Genomic DNA, 15,528 nt, shown 5'->3' with positions numbered 1-15,528 from the left:
AAACACACATTCAGAAACACTCTGCATCTGCTTGGCATAGTTTGACTTTTCATATTTCATGTAACAATGGGAGGATTTCTCCAAAGAGATGGAACTTTTTTCCCTTTTCCCTGGACTCAGCTTCTCTGCAGGAGTGACTACTGAAAATCAGCGCCTCGGTTTATCCTCTAAATCTAAAATAAAGACGACCTCATGTGCGGAGAGGTCGTCAGGATCTCTTGTGTTTAACTGTGAGTCCTTAAGTGTGGGCCACAGTCCCCTGGTGGGCCATGAGGGTACTGCAGGTGGCCCTCTAAGGGTCCTAATTTATCAAATCTGTCTTATTTTGCTGCTTTACAAATTATGTGAATGTACAGGAGTTAGTATGTCCAAAGTTCAACCTTTAAAGTGTTTTTCTGTGGGTGCAATAAATCAATATGTACCCAGTTTGTAGTCTGCAGAGTAGATCTGTCCTCTTTCGTTGGTTTAAGATCGCCACCCAAGACTGAAATCTAAGAGAGTCCCCCTCATGTTCCTGCAAAAAGCAGGTCTCTGCATAGATTATATAACATACGTATGTCCCCCATTGGTTTCTCAGGGCATGCAGAATGATACCTTCAAATTTAACTCAACCTATTCACCTAACAGGGAATAAATAAACATTAACAATTACAAACCCAGGTCAGTCTCATCTCATCTGGCAGCTGCCTTTCAAATAAACACCTCTGTGATAAGTCATCAGCTGGTCACATTCACTGATCTATGTTGGTGACATTGAGCGTTTGTATATGCACAGAGGCATCAGTATTCCAACAAGTTAAAAAGACATGAATTGCACTGAAAATCAAAGTCCTGTCTCCTTGTTTGTATTTATCATTTCCTCTCTCGTTTCACAGAGCCGCTCTGCAAAAAAAAAAGTCAAATTAAATCCCGCCAGCTGCAGCAGAATGAGTTTTTGACGCCTGCGTGAAAATGTGTCCATGCTAAAGAAACTGGAGGGGTCTGCAGCGCGACACAAACAAACAATAAACAAGGAGGCAAACAAACCGCCGCACACACTCGCACAAACACAGACAGACGCAGCAATCGGCTACGCTGCAATTAGCTTGTTTTAAAGGAAACAAATAACAGTAATTTCAACAGAACAGCATCCATAACAATTCACCCCTGGAGGGGATCAGCACACACACACATACACACACATACACATACACACACATACACACACAGTTGGGTATGTGCTAGCAGTCATATTCAAATACAACAGACACACACTCACACACACACACCTCCATTAAGTGTACTTGAGAGCAGCAGAGAGGGTCAGCTCAGTGTCTGAGTTATTACGCTACTTTGTTCTGCCTCAGTGGGATGGCTACTCACACACACACACACGCACACACACATGTAAACACACTGAAACGCAAAGAATTATTATCACCTATCAACACTCAAGGTGCAAATATAAAAGGGTTGCTTTGATAATGGATTGAAAGAGATGAATAAAAGAATAGATAAAAAGATAGACGGGGAGAAAAAACGTCTGGTTGTTTTTTTTTCTTCTTTGCAGAAGTTTGCAGCTGGGAGCGAAAATCCGCCCTCTGTCCCTCCCTCCCTCTTTGTGCACCCCACCCCCCACACCCCACCTCTCCGTCCATCTCTCCATCCCTTCCCCTCTGTCTGGTCGCACAACAATGGCGTGAAAACATCTGCGGCGACCAGGTAATTACAGGCGAGCCAAAACAGCGGGCAGTGCAGTGCGGACCGGCTCCGACACCCCACAATTAGCTCTGCATCTACATCATCCCTCCTCCTCCTCCTCCTCATCCTCCTCCTCCACTTCATCGCTCTGACCAGTGTGTTATCTCTGTGAAGAGACAGAGGACAGAGGAGAGGGTGAGCAGAGATCTCAGGGGACAGCAGCAGAACTAAGAGCTGGTCCAAGCCTGATCCAGCTCTAACTATGGAAAAGGAAAGTTTGACTCTTAAAGGTCAGGAGAGTGTCTGCTTCCTGATCACTGCAGGCTCTACCTCCCGTACTACTTTGATTTGCATCCCTTATATTGACATTTGAAGCAGATAATGTGCAACTTTTTGCCTTGTTTGTAATGAAAGTGCAGCTCATGGATATTTACTCTCTGTTAAACTAAAAGCTATCACTTCTATGACCATAAATTTGGTGTTTTTGACGAATCACACACTCTCCTCTCATTTTTATTTGATTCTATCATCAGATTCTATTTCTCGAATCAGTCCCAGCTCTGCTTTACTATGAAACAGGATGATAAATAAAGTTGTGATAGTGGAGAGAATGGGAAACAAAGCCAGCTTGGTCGTAGTGAAGCTCAGTAGTTAAGCTCTTTTAAATCTAAATCCCAGTTTACTCCCTGTTCTCCAGACTTCTCCGTGGGGGCAGCTTCCCTCGCCTTCTCACATTTACCGTCCGCTGTGTCTTCATTACGTGCGTTTGATTGCTAGGTGTGTGAGTGTTTGTGCGCACACACATTTACAAGTGTCAGTGTGTGTGTGCCTGTGTGAGCTCTCCTCTGTTTGTGCGATTGTTTGCTTATGCATGTGCACCCCGAGAGCGAATGTGTGTTTCTGACTGCGGGTGCATTTTATGATGTGTACTTTCTTTTTCTCTTCCCGATCCAGGAGTCCCCGTCAGGACCCCTAGGCGTCCCTGTGCCCGCCTGCCAAAAACGTCTGCATCTCCTGGACCCCCTCGAGGCAGAGGACAGCCAAATGTCACTTGGACCCTCTACAGAGTGGAGAGAGGAGGACAGGAGGAGGCAAGTGGGAGAGGGAGAGGGGGGGCGGGAAAGGAGGAGAGAGGGAAATGAATGAGAGGGAGAGGGAAGTTAAAGAGGAGGTACGAAGAGGTGTAGAACGACGAGTGAGACAACAGATTAATCAGAAAAATTAAACTCAACATATAAGAGCGACTAGATGAAGTCAAACATACATTTCTGCTTAGATTACATTTATTTCAAAATGTTAGGGAAGTATTGTGCATCTTAAACTCTTAAAACTTTCCTTACCTCTCCTCTGAGATATTTATTACAGTATTTACTTCTATTATTGATATCAGTGGAGATGATCATAGTCACATCAATCCTCACTTTCATGCATATAGTCCTTAAAAATGTGTAAAATAATTTGGGGGATCGTTTGGAGATGCTCGGTGCATTTCCATTGCAAAGACCAGAGTTTAAATAGGTCACAGGGACGATATCTTACCTCCAATTTAGTTCCTGCTTCAAGTAATGTGCAGGTACTTTAGGGGCGGGCCTTACAATGATAAAGATTTCTGATTGGTCGTGCACTCACAGCATTAATAAGGACAGGCATAGCTGCAAGTAGTTTGACTGAGGATGCACACACCTTGCAGGAAAAGAACATTTTGCAAGCTTCTGGAACTATCACCCTGAAACAGAGGTGTCTAAATGTGATGTATCACCTCCTATGAGTGGGTTTAAAATCTCAAACTGAGGGGCATCGGTTTGGTAGAGCAGGCACCCTTTATTTTACACGTACAGGCGCCACAGTTCTTGTTGTTCAGCCCCTGCAAAACCAGATGAATACTATTGACACATGCAGTGCACAGATGATCCACTAGGGGGCGGAATCAGTCATCAGTCAGTGACAAATGTGGTTTTTCTTGGTCATATCTGCACATTTTAAAAAAGACAAGGCGATAAAAATATTCAAAATGGTTCAGGCTCGTGAACAGGAATATTATCCCGATTAAAGCAATAAAATCAGCTTTTATTATGAAGCATTTTTCATGTAACTTGTGCAGTAAATCAGTTAATAAGATAATTTCATCAATTATTATATAACAGCTATCTTAAGGTTTCTTAGATTAACAATTAAATTAAATATCTTTAACTGGAGAGTATTTTTTACAGTAAATAATCTGCACAGGGACTTCATTTGTCATGTCTGAGCAGTTCCAGGCTGAGCGTGTGTCGGCTGTGCAGCATGAAGGCTCAGGCTCGTGCCGTCATGGTAATTACAGGAGCCGAGTGTGGGCTGTGTGGCTGTCAGGCCTGTCTGTCTTCATAAATTCCACCCCAAATAAGGTCGTAAAATATCTATTATCAAAATGCCCGGGGTCTATAAATGTCATAAAGTTTGATTGCACTCAGGAAGGGGGTGGAGATGTGTGCGATTACTGTATACTAAAATTAATACAAGCAAATAAAATGTGCTGATAACTCACTCTGAGTTTAACAGGCTGCTCAATGGACCCACACAGGAGGGACTTTAAGGGGTTAAACTTTTAGGAATTCACACTGAATAACTGATAGAGGTTTAGTCTTCTTGTTAGGTAATAAATGTTAACAGCAGTGTTCAATAACGTGATATAAAAAACACATTAACATTGATATGAGGGTCTCTTGTGATTCTCCACTCTTTCTCTTGTCCCCCATTTATCTCTCCCACGTGTCCCTGTTCCTTCAGCTGACATGGAGGACAAATAGAAGACAAGGACAAGACATGTCTCACACAAGAATGAGTCATTCACACAGCAGGCGGAGAGAGATATCAATCTAATGTGGTCATGTTTCATCATACAATCGTGTGTGGTATGAGTAGATGTAGGCATAAAGAGACGTCTCATTCAGGGTCGCAGCTGCTAAACAAAAACACTCACTTGTAGATCTTTCTGCTGAACCATAATACCTAATAGATCCACACACACACACACATGCACAGTGTTTACTGCAGTCCCCTGAGCATCCACAGTATCGAACACATGCTAATGAATAGGAACAAGAAGTGCGGCCTTCGTGCGTTCATTCAGAGAGATCACTGAGTGTGGGTCAATCGAGGGAGATGTAACTTCATGTAGAATTTAAAATACTTTTTATTTCAGGATTATTTCTGTGAATAGTTTTGGAGATTTCTGGTGTTTCATGGCTAAAGAGAATATCTGTAAACGCTGTAATGAAGCCACACTGAACAGGCAGGTAACTTAGAATTAGCACTAAACCAGGTGTGTAATTAAACAAGTTGTCATTCAGTCACAATCCGATGCATAATTCAAGCAGCAGCGCGTATGAGGAGAGAATCAACTGGCTGTAACTAGCAGCTCGCTCTCCAAACAGCACCTACACAGCAATTACAGATGAGATACGTGTGTGTGTGTTGCTGCATGTGTGTGTAAGTTAATGGCTGTGTGGACGCGACGGTCTAAATGTGTTCATCTGTAACATTTTATCCTGGTTCACCTCACTCAGCCACTGTCACGCAGCACAACACACACTCACACACACTCTCAAACGGGGAAAAGGGAGGAGGGAGAGAGAAGAGGAAAAGAGGGATTCACGGGTGTATTTTCTGCAGCAGGTCGTTTTATGAAAAGTTTGGAGCTTTTTGGAGAAGTCTGGGGTTTATTTTTTTAGACTAAGTCATCATGGTACTGTTTTAAAAACGGTGTGCAAATATATTTATTATACGGATCATTTTGGATAACATAGAGCAGCTGATTGGACAGAGTTTGGTTTAGCTACACCAGGTGTAACTATAAAATCTGAAATATTAATATATAGAAAAAGCATCAATTAAAGCAACAAAATCCCTCTATCTTTCATCCACATTTTGCATAACTGTACAGATAGCTATTTTTTGACAAATATTGCTTAATCCTGACGGTGTGAATATCACCTTTGAATGCAGACACCACTCATGCTTTCCTATCTGCAGCAACAAGGCTCAGAAATCCTTACAAACAGTGATATTTAATGACTTCTTTTCATCCCTCTATGAGTAAAAGTGAATCAAATCTACTGTTTTTGCAGCTTTTTAACTTTGAGACTGAAAAATGTCCCCTACAGACCCTAAAACACACTCTGCAGTGCTCACTCACTGCAAAATATTTGTGGTACACTAATTAAGGTTTGATTAGTGCTGTGGAATTTAATTAATCTGCATTTTTAATATAGTGTGTGTCCATGAAAGCATGCACTGTTAATTAAAGTGAACAAAGTGTCTCTTTTCAGCATGTTTATGAGTTATTAATACTCCAGTTTTAAACAGGAGTGAGAGAGCATGAGCATTATTGGGTGTTCATTCAGCGCCCTCTTGTGGTTACTACTTGCAACCACATGTCAGTCTCATTTAAGTCCATTTTAAATAGAAAAATATCATTTAAAATGTGCAATTCTCAAGGCTACTTATCCCCTTCAAATATAGGCCTTTAAGCATTGGCAGGTTGTATTAATTAAGAAAAATAAAATAAGATTTACTCTTTGAAGTTTGACAGACTTAAGAAAACATAATCTTTAGTAAATGTAATAAAAGTTTGAGAGAAAGCTTGCAGAAAATGACATTATAATCAAGTAAAAAGTCTTGTGTCGTGATTTTGAAGTGCTTAAAAGCTCATTTAGGGTCGGCTTATGCTTCATACGTGTTCCTATACAAATAAACATGAGATAAATATATAAAAACATTGATAATAATTTAGATTTTAACAGTATATGTTACTTATTTCTTGCATACAAAGTCACAGTTTCTGGTTAAACAAGTGTTATACAAATAGGACTGTGCGAGTGCTCGCATATGATTGGCTAACTACTTTTCCTACTAGTTAGATAGACAAGTGTTTTATATTAGGACTATGCCAAGTGTTATTCAAATAGGACTGTGCGAGTGCTCGCATATGATTGGCTCGTTACTCTTCCTAGCTGCTTAGATAGACAAGTCTTTTATATTAGGACTGTGTGAGTGTTATTCAAATAGGACTGTGCGAGTGCTCGCATATGATTGGCTGGCTACTCTCCCTAGCTGCTTAGATAGACAAGTCTTTTATATTAGGGCTATGACAAGTGTTATTCAAATAGGACTGTGCGAGTGCTCGCATATGATTGGCTAACTACTTTTCCTGCTAGCCAGATAGACAAGTCTTTTATATTAGGACTATGCCAAGTGTTATTCAAATAGGACTGTGCGAGTGCTCGCATATGATTGGCTGGCTACTCTTCCTAGCTACTTAGATAGACAAGTCTTTTATATTAGGACTGTGTGAGTGTTATTCAAATAGGACTGTGCGAGTGCTCGCATATGATTGGCTGGCTACTCTCCCTAGCTGCTTAGATAGACAAGTCTTTTATATTAGGGCTATGACAAGTGCTATTCAAATAGGACTGTGCGAGTGCTCGCATATGATTGGCTGGCTACTCTTCCTAGCTACTTAGATAGACAAGTCTTTTATATTAGGACAGTGTGAGTGTATATTCAAATAGGACTGTGCGAGTGCTCGCATATGATTGGCTGGCTACTCTCCCTAGCTGCTTAGATAGACAAGTCTTTTATATTAGGGCTATGACAAGTGCTATTCAAATAGGACTGTGCGAGTGCTCGCATATGATTGGCTGGCTACTCTTCCTAGCTACTTAGATAGACAAGTCTTTTATATTAGGACTGTGTGAGTGTTATTCAAATAGGACTGTGCGAGTGCTCGCATATGATTGGCTGGCTACTCTCCCTAACTACTTAGATAGACAAGTGTTTTATATTAGGACTGTGTGAGTGTTATTCAAATAGGACTGTGCGAGTGCTCGCATATGATTGGCTCGTTACTTCTCCTAGCTACTTAGATAGACAAGTCTTTTATATCAGGGCTATGACAAGTGCTATTCAAATAGGACTGTGCGAGTGCTCGCATATGATTGGCTGGCTACTCTCCCTAACTACTTAGATAGACAAGTCTTTTATATTAGGACTGTGTGAGTGTTATTCAAATAGGACTGTGCGAGTGCTCGCATATGATTGGCTCGTTACTTCTCCTACTACTTAGATAGACAAGTCTTTTATATCAGGGCTATGACAAGTGCTATTCAAATAGGACTGTGCGAGTGCTCGCATATGATTGGCTGGCTACTCTCCCTAGCTACTTAGATAGACAAGTCTTTTATATTAGGACTGTGTGAGTGTTATTCAAATAGGACTGTGTGAGAGCTCGCATATGATTGGCTGGCTACTCTCCCTAGCTACTTAGATAGACAAGTCTTTTATATTAGGACTGTGTGAGTGTTATTCAAATAGGACTGTGCGAGTGCTCGCATATGATTGGCTGGCTACTTTTCCTGCTAGCCAGATAGACAAGTCTTTTATATTAGGACTGTGTGAGTGTTATTCAAATAGGACTGTGCGAGTGCTCGCATATGATTGGCTGGCTACTCTCCCTAGCTACTTAGATAGACAAGTCTTTTATATTAGGACTGTGTGAGTGTTATTCAAATAGGACTGTGCGAGTGCTCGCATATGATTGGCTGGCTACTTTTCCTGCTAGCCAGATAGACAAGTCTTTTATATTAGGACTATGCCAAGTGTTATTCAAATAGGACTGTGCGAGTGCTCGCATATGATTGGCTGGCTACTCTTCCTAGCTACTTAGATAGACAAGTCTTTTATATTAGGACTGTGTGAGTGTTATTCAAATAGGACTGTGCGAGTGCTCGCATATGATTGGCTGGCTACTCTCCCTAGCTGCTTAGATAGACAAGTCTTTTATATTAGGGCTATGACAAGTGCTATTCAAATAGGACTGTGCGAGTGCTCGCATATGATTGGCTGGCTACTCTTCCTAGCTACTTAGATAGACAAGTCTTTTATATTAGGACTGTGTGAGTGTATATTCAAATAGGACTGTGCGAGTGCTCGCATATGATTGGCTGGCTACTCTCCCTAACTACTTAGATAGACAAGTCTTTTATATTAGGACTGTGTGAGTGTTATTCAAATAGGACTGTGCGAGTGCTCGCATATGATTGGCTGGCTACTCTTCCTAGTAAGTTAGATAGACAAGTGTTTTATATTAGGACTGTGTGAGTGTTATTCAAATAGGACTGTGCGAGTGCTCGCATATGATTGGCTCGTTACTTCTCCTACTACTTAGATAGACAAGTCTTTTATATCAGGGCTATGACAAGTGCTATTCAAATAGGACTGTGCGAGTGCTCGCATATGATTGGCTGGCTACTTTTCCTGCTAGCCAGATAGACAAGTCTTTTATATTAGGACTATGCCAAGTGTTATTCAAATAGGACTGTGCGAGTGCTCGCATATGATTGGCTGGCTACTCTCCCTAGCTACTTAGATAGACAAGTCTTTTATATTAGGACTGTGTGAGTGTTATTCAAATAGGACTGTGCGAGTGCTCGCATATGATTGGCTGCCTACTCTCCCTAGCTGCTTAGATAGACAAGTCTTTTATATTAGGACTGTGTGAGTGTTATTCAAATAGGACTGTGCGAGTGCTCGCATATGATTGGCTGCCTACTCTCCCTAGCTGCTTAGATAGACAAGTCTTTTATATTAGGGCTATGACAAGTGTTATTCAAATAGGACTGTGCGAGTGCTCGCATATGATTGGCTGGCTACTTTTCCTGCTAGCCAGATAGACAAGTCTTTTATATTAGGACTATGCCAAGTGTTATTCAAATAGGACTGTGCGAGTGCTCGCATATGATTGGCTGGCTACTCTTCCTAGTAAGTTAGATAGACAAGTGTTTTATATTAGGACTGTGTGAGTGTATATTCAAATAGGACTGTGCGAGTGCTCGCATATGATTGGCTGGCTACTCTCCCTAGCTACTTAGATAGACAAGTCTTTTATATTAGGACTGTGTGAGTGTTATTCAAATAGGACTGTGCGAGTGCTCGCATATGATTGGCTGGCTACTCTTCCTAGCTACTTAGATAGACAAGTCTTTTATATTAGGACTGTGTGAGTGTTATTCAAATAGGACTGTGCGAGTGCTCGCATATGATTGGCTGGCTACTTTTCCTGCTAGCCAGATAGACAAGTCTTTTATATTAGGACTATGCCAAGTGTTATTCAAATAGGACTGTGCGAGTGCTCGCATATGATTGGCTGGCTACTCTTCCTAGCTACTTAGATAGACAAGTCTTTTATATTAGGACTGTGTGAGTGTTATTCAAATAGGACTGTGCGCGGCTCGCATATGATTGGCTGGCTACTCTCCCTAGCTGCTTAGATAGACAAGTCTTTTATATTAGGGCTATGACAAGTGCTATTCAAATAGGACTGTGCGAGTGCTCGCATATGATTGGCTGGCTACTCTTCCTAGCTACTTAGATAGACAAGTGTTTTATATTAGGACTGTGTGAGTGTTATTCAAATAGGACTGTGCGAGTGCTCGCATATGATTGGCTCGTTACTTCTCCTACTACTTAGATAGACAAGTCTTTTATATCAGGGCTATGACAAGTGCTATTCAAATAGGACTGTGCGAGTGCTCGCATATGATTGGCTGGCTACTTTTCCTGCTAGCCAGATAGACAAGTCTTTTATATTAGGACTATGCCAAGTGTTATTCAAATAGGACTGTGCGAGTGCTCGCATATGATTGGCTGGCTACTCTCCCTAGCTACTTAGATAGACAAGTCTTTTATATTAGGACTGTGTGAGTGTTATTCAAATAGGACTGTGCGAGTGCTCGCATATGATTGGCTGCCTACTCTCCCTAGCTGCTTAGATAGACAAGTCTTTTATATTAGGGCTATGACAAGTGTTATTCAAATAGGACTGTGCGAGTGCTCGCATATGATTGGCTGGCTACTTTTCCTGCTAGCCAGATAGACAAGTCTTTTATATTAGGACTATGCCAAGTGTTATTCAAATAGGACTGTGCGAGTGCTCGCATATGATTGGCTGGCTACTCTCCCTAGCTACTTAGATAGACAAGTCTTTTATATTAGGACTGTGTGAGTGTTATTCAAATAGGACTGTGCGAGTGCTCGCATATGATTGGCTGGCTACTCTTCATAGTAACTCAGATAGACAAGTCTTTTATATTAGGGCTATGACAAGTGCTATTCAAATAGGACTGTGCGAGTGCTCGCATATGATTGGCTGGCTACTCTTCCTGCTAGTCAGATAGACAAGTCTTTTATATTAGGGCTATGCCAAGTGTTATTCAAATAGGACTGTGCGAGTGCTCGCATGTGATTGGCTGGCTACTCTTCCTAGCTACTTAGATAGACAAGTCTTTTATATTAGGACTGTGTGAGTGTTATTCAAATAGGACTGTGCGAGTGCTCGCATATGATTGGCTGGCTACTCTTCATAGTTACTTAGATAGACAAGTCTTTTATATTAGGGCTATGACAAGTGGTATTCAAATAGGACTGTGCGAGTGCTCGCATATGATTGGCTGGCTACTTTTCCTGCTAGTCAGATTGACAAGTTTTTTATATTAGGACTGTGTGAGTGTTATTCAAATAGGACTGTGCGAGTGCTCGCATATGATTGGCTGGCTACTCTTCCTAGTTACTTAGATAGACAAGTCTTTTATATTAGGACTGGGCGAGTACTTGCCTGCGATTGGCTGCTTTTCCTAGTAAGCCATTTTCAAGGTTTTAACTCAAATTTAGCTACTATTTTTCTTGATATTTTTACTCTAATGGATACAATTTATTATTTTTAAACAACTTATATCATTCAACTTTATTTATTGGGTTCTTTTCATCATTCCTTTGTTCACCATAAATTAACAAATTATGTGTAAGTAATACAAAACCAACAAAGAAGTGGAAAAAATGAATAAACACAAAAAAGTACACAATAAATAATAATACTAAAGAAATAACAAGTAACTTAAGTAACTTTTTTGCAATTTTTTGTTTTTGTTTTTCTCTTTTTGATATTTTGGAACTACCTACTGTGTGTATTTATTCTGTAATATTAATTATCTCATACAGTAGGCTTCCTTCTCTTCTTCTCTGTCCTTGATATGTCTATTTTCTGTTTGTGATTAAATCTAAAAAGGAAAATAAAATTTTCAAATAATAAACAGGAAGATAAACACAAGATAACAAGGTAAATACACAAAAATAAATATTAATAATATATATTTTAGATAAATTTGGGTCCTAGGAACCCCAGCTGTAGGGAAAGTTAAAGGGAAGGTAAAGGTGGTGCTGGGCCGCATTCCAATTTGTATTTGGCGTCCTCTGTAGGACACTACGCAGCCTCCTTAAGACACCTTTGTCAAGCTACCTTTACTTTTATGTGTGGAAATAATTGTTTTTATTCAATAAGAGAAGGAAAGTGTGTTTTAATATCATCTACGTGCTTGATAATAACATATATTATATTTAAGATCACAGAGTAGGAGACAGTGGAAGAGGATTGTAATGCAGCCTTCACTGAGTCCGTCCCACAGAAACAGACAGTTTGAGAGTTTCCTCTTCATACGCATTTTTAAATGTTTCAACAAGTTCTCGGGCTCCGTGGATTATTTCACAGAGACACGGAGGACTTCAGGCTGGATCCACAACAGCTGTGACTCGATGTGTTGATCCGTTTTTATCTGGGGTTTGTTTTTAAGTTCAATTGGGACAATCTGTCAGTTGAGCTAACAGGGAAGCTAACAGTTAGCCTGGTGTCAGAAAGGTGTTTCATCCACAAGGATCCGGGTTACAGGGACTGACTGTTTTTAATCTGCAGTATCTAGTATCAGCTCGTCGTGTTGATAAGTAAACACCCCAAACACGAAGCTATGGAGGAGCGGAAGCTAAAGAGGAAGAGCCCCAGGTCATCCAGCAACACAGCGGCTCCCACTGGAGGCTCTGGCCGGAAAACAAGCACTTCCTCCGGGGGAAGGCACGTCGGCTACAGCCACAACATGGGGACTCACTCCAGCCAGAAGAGCAAGAGTAGGAGGTAAACAAACACACATTACACTTTATTTATCTATTTAGATGTGTTTATTGTTGCATGGATTTAATTGTGAGACACTGTTATCACTAATAGAAGTTTAAATTAACATAACATTGAATAAAATAGAGACTAATGCATGCAAACAATGAAATATGTGTAATTAAAACAAGTTAAAGCATCAAAATTAAGAATATAAATAGTTAAATACATAGATTTAGAAAGGGTAAGGATAAGAGTTGAAAAATACAACTAAGGCTAAAAATATAAACACAACTGAGAAGATAAAACACTGTTAAAATGACTCAAATAATAAAGCAACATTTAAATCAATGTTACAGTAAAAGGTAAGTAATATAATTGTTAAACCCTGCATAAAAGCAAGACTGAATCATTTTTTGTTTTCCTTTAAAAGTCTCAATATCTCTGTCAGCTGTCAGCTGTGTGTGTTTTCTGCTTTTCCAGGGGAGTCAGAGACAAAGCCAGGAGTAACCAGAGCACGGCTGCTAAAGCAAATCCAAGTCAGAACCAGAGCCAGGCTGCTCCCATCATCCAGCACTCCTTCCTGACTGATGTGTCAGATGTGCAGGAGATGGAGAACGGTCTGCTGAGTCTGCTCAATGACTTCCACTCAGGGAAACTTCAAGCATTTGGTAACTTCACCTGAAAAGGAGACACATTCCCCAACTTAAGTTAAGAAATATTGCAGATGATGATGTTTGCTTTCTCTCCATCAGGCAATGAGTGCTCCATCGGCCAGATGGAGCATGTGAGAGAGATGCAGGAGAAGCTGGCCCGTTTGCACTTTGACCTCTACGGTGAGGTGGATGAAATGCCCGAGGATCAGAGGAAGACGGCATGTGACACCCACATGGATATATTACTTCTTAACGTAAGGGTGCCTCACATTCTGACTTGTCCCCTTTGCTTTATTCTGACACAAAAACACAGACGCTTGTGCTCATAATCTCATGGACGGTGACGTCTTGGTTCAAGCTGTTGGTGGATGTGCTGTAACCGCTCCACATCCCAGGAAGGATTTAGCTGTTAATTCTCCTTCCGCGTGTTAATCTGGTTATTCAATCCGTAGCTACCTGCTGCATGTGAACCAGGATCAAGTCATGATGGTGCTTCACTGTGATCTAAAGTTTAATAAGATGTGTTTTCTCTCCACAGCTGGAGGAGCTGAGTTCATCTATGTATCCTTTTTATTACTATACAACCTTTTAAAGTGAAATAAAACCTCTTTGCACGTGTGTTATTGTTCTGAAACTTCCCAGTGTTTCTCTTTAACCTGCCGCCTCTCCAGCCAGAAGCTCAACCTCGCCGACTCCCAGGACATCCCGAGGACAGCCAGCATGTGAACTCCTCTCCTCTTCTCCACCCTCATCTCACCTGAATGTTTTTCTTTAGAGGAGCTGCGATGAATAAGGTGGAGTCAAATCAATCTGAAGTGTTGTAGCAGTAATGGCTGCAAAGGTGTTCACCAGCGTTCCCTGTGCACACACACAGGGGGAGGGATGTACTGAAATGCACTGACAGCATTATTATGAACCGATGAGGAGTGTTACAATCAACGGTTACTTTTAGTAGAATTAGTTTTAATGATCCTTGTATTTATATCAGAGTTCTATAAAGAGGCTGATTCAGATCTGATATAGAGAGCAGTATACCTTGAGGTATTAGTGTCACTGTCATGGCCTGTTAAAGCAAGTTTAAGTCAATCACTAACCTCCAAAAAAGGCTTAGATCTGCAGCTAACCAAAGTGATTAATGTGTATTTATAAGCTCATTCTGTTGCACTTTGCTGTAAATACTATCACCGGTCGATCAATGTCTGTAACACACAAACTAAAGACTGAGCTAGGATGATCAAAACATAGACACAGAAATATTTAGCTTCGGTCTCCTCTGTGAGACACTAAAAAGTGTAAATACATGATTACATTTTTATAGAAATCGGCCAAAACGTAACATTTAAAGCACATTAGACTCTGCGCCGTGTGACCCCAGTTAATGTTCGGTGTCATGAGGCCTGATATCTCCTCCACTCTTCACTCAGCGTTGAATCTTTTTGCACATTTTCATGCACCATGCGCCGCACGATATCACCGCTGTGTTGTTTCACGCTGGAGAAGAAGAAGAATCAAACTGTTGACATCACAGCCATGCCTTAATTTTATGATTTAATCATTTTGCCTTATCTGTTTGAAACTTTTAAACATTATCATGTTGATTTTAAGGGTTGGGATTGTGTGTTTTAAAGATGATATATAATCATTTGATGATGCTGCTTCAGGTGGAAATCCTACTGTGTTTTATCACTTCTTATTTTAACTCTGTGGGGATTTAAAGTGTTTTAGCTGTATGGTGTTTGAATGAATAAATGTGTTGTCTGAATTTCTTGAAACATGTATTTTTTCTGTAAATAAAGAGGGAATTTCCTCTAAAAGGACTGAACGTAAAGGTCAGAGGGGGAGGGGATTGAAACCAAACGGAGCTCACTGTAATCCGTTTCATGTACTCTGTGTTATGTAACATTTTTGTTCTCCTATTTCAAGTTAACCCGTTGCCAGATGCATTAGTTCAGGTTGTGTCGTGCTTTTGTTTGCATGTTGGAGTTTAATGGCATTTTTAGATTATTGCATGTCATACAGCCTCTCAGTTTGCAGCCCAAGCAGTGATCTGAGTGGACGGAGATGTTGAGGTGTGCACTGATTGGCTGCCATGTCTAGGAGAGGAGGGTGTGGAGAGATGCAGAGGCAGGAATAACACCAAAACAAGCATGGTGGGCTTCTCATATGATCCAGAATCTGACCTCTGACCCTGAACTATGGGAGGCGACTGAAGGGTTGCAG

General features: G+C 40.8%; 1 protein-coding gene across 1 annotated transcript; it reads left to right on the top strand.

The window, feature by feature from the left end:
• The first annotated feature begins 2,653 nt into the window (after positions 1-2,653).
• Positions 2,654-15,122, top strand: ccdc28a (coiled-coil domain containing 28A). Its single transcript, XM_034678017.1, has 6 exons — positions 2,654-2,771; positions 12,461-12,676; positions 13,136-13,323; positions 13,408-13,562; positions 13,847-13,869; positions 13,980-15,122. The coding sequence occupies exons 2-6, from the start codon at positions 12,513-12,515 to the stop codon at positions 14,032-14,034; spliced, it is 585 nt and encodes a 194-aa protein (XP_034533908.1). The 5' UTR covers positions 2,654-2,771; positions 12,461-12,512; the 3' UTR covers positions 14,035-15,122.
• The last annotated feature ends 406 nt before the right edge of the window (positions 15,123-15,528 follow it).

Source organism: Notolabrus celidotus, chromosome 24, assembly GCF_009762535.1.
Source record: "Notolabrus celidotus isolate fNotCel1 chromosome 24, fNotCel1.pri, whole genome shotgun sequence".
Classification (NCBI taxonomy): domain Eukaryota; kingdom Metazoa; phylum Chordata; class Actinopteri; order Labriformes; family Labridae; genus Notolabrus; species Notolabrus celidotus.
This window is presented reverse-complemented; position numbering and strand designations above follow the sequence as displayed.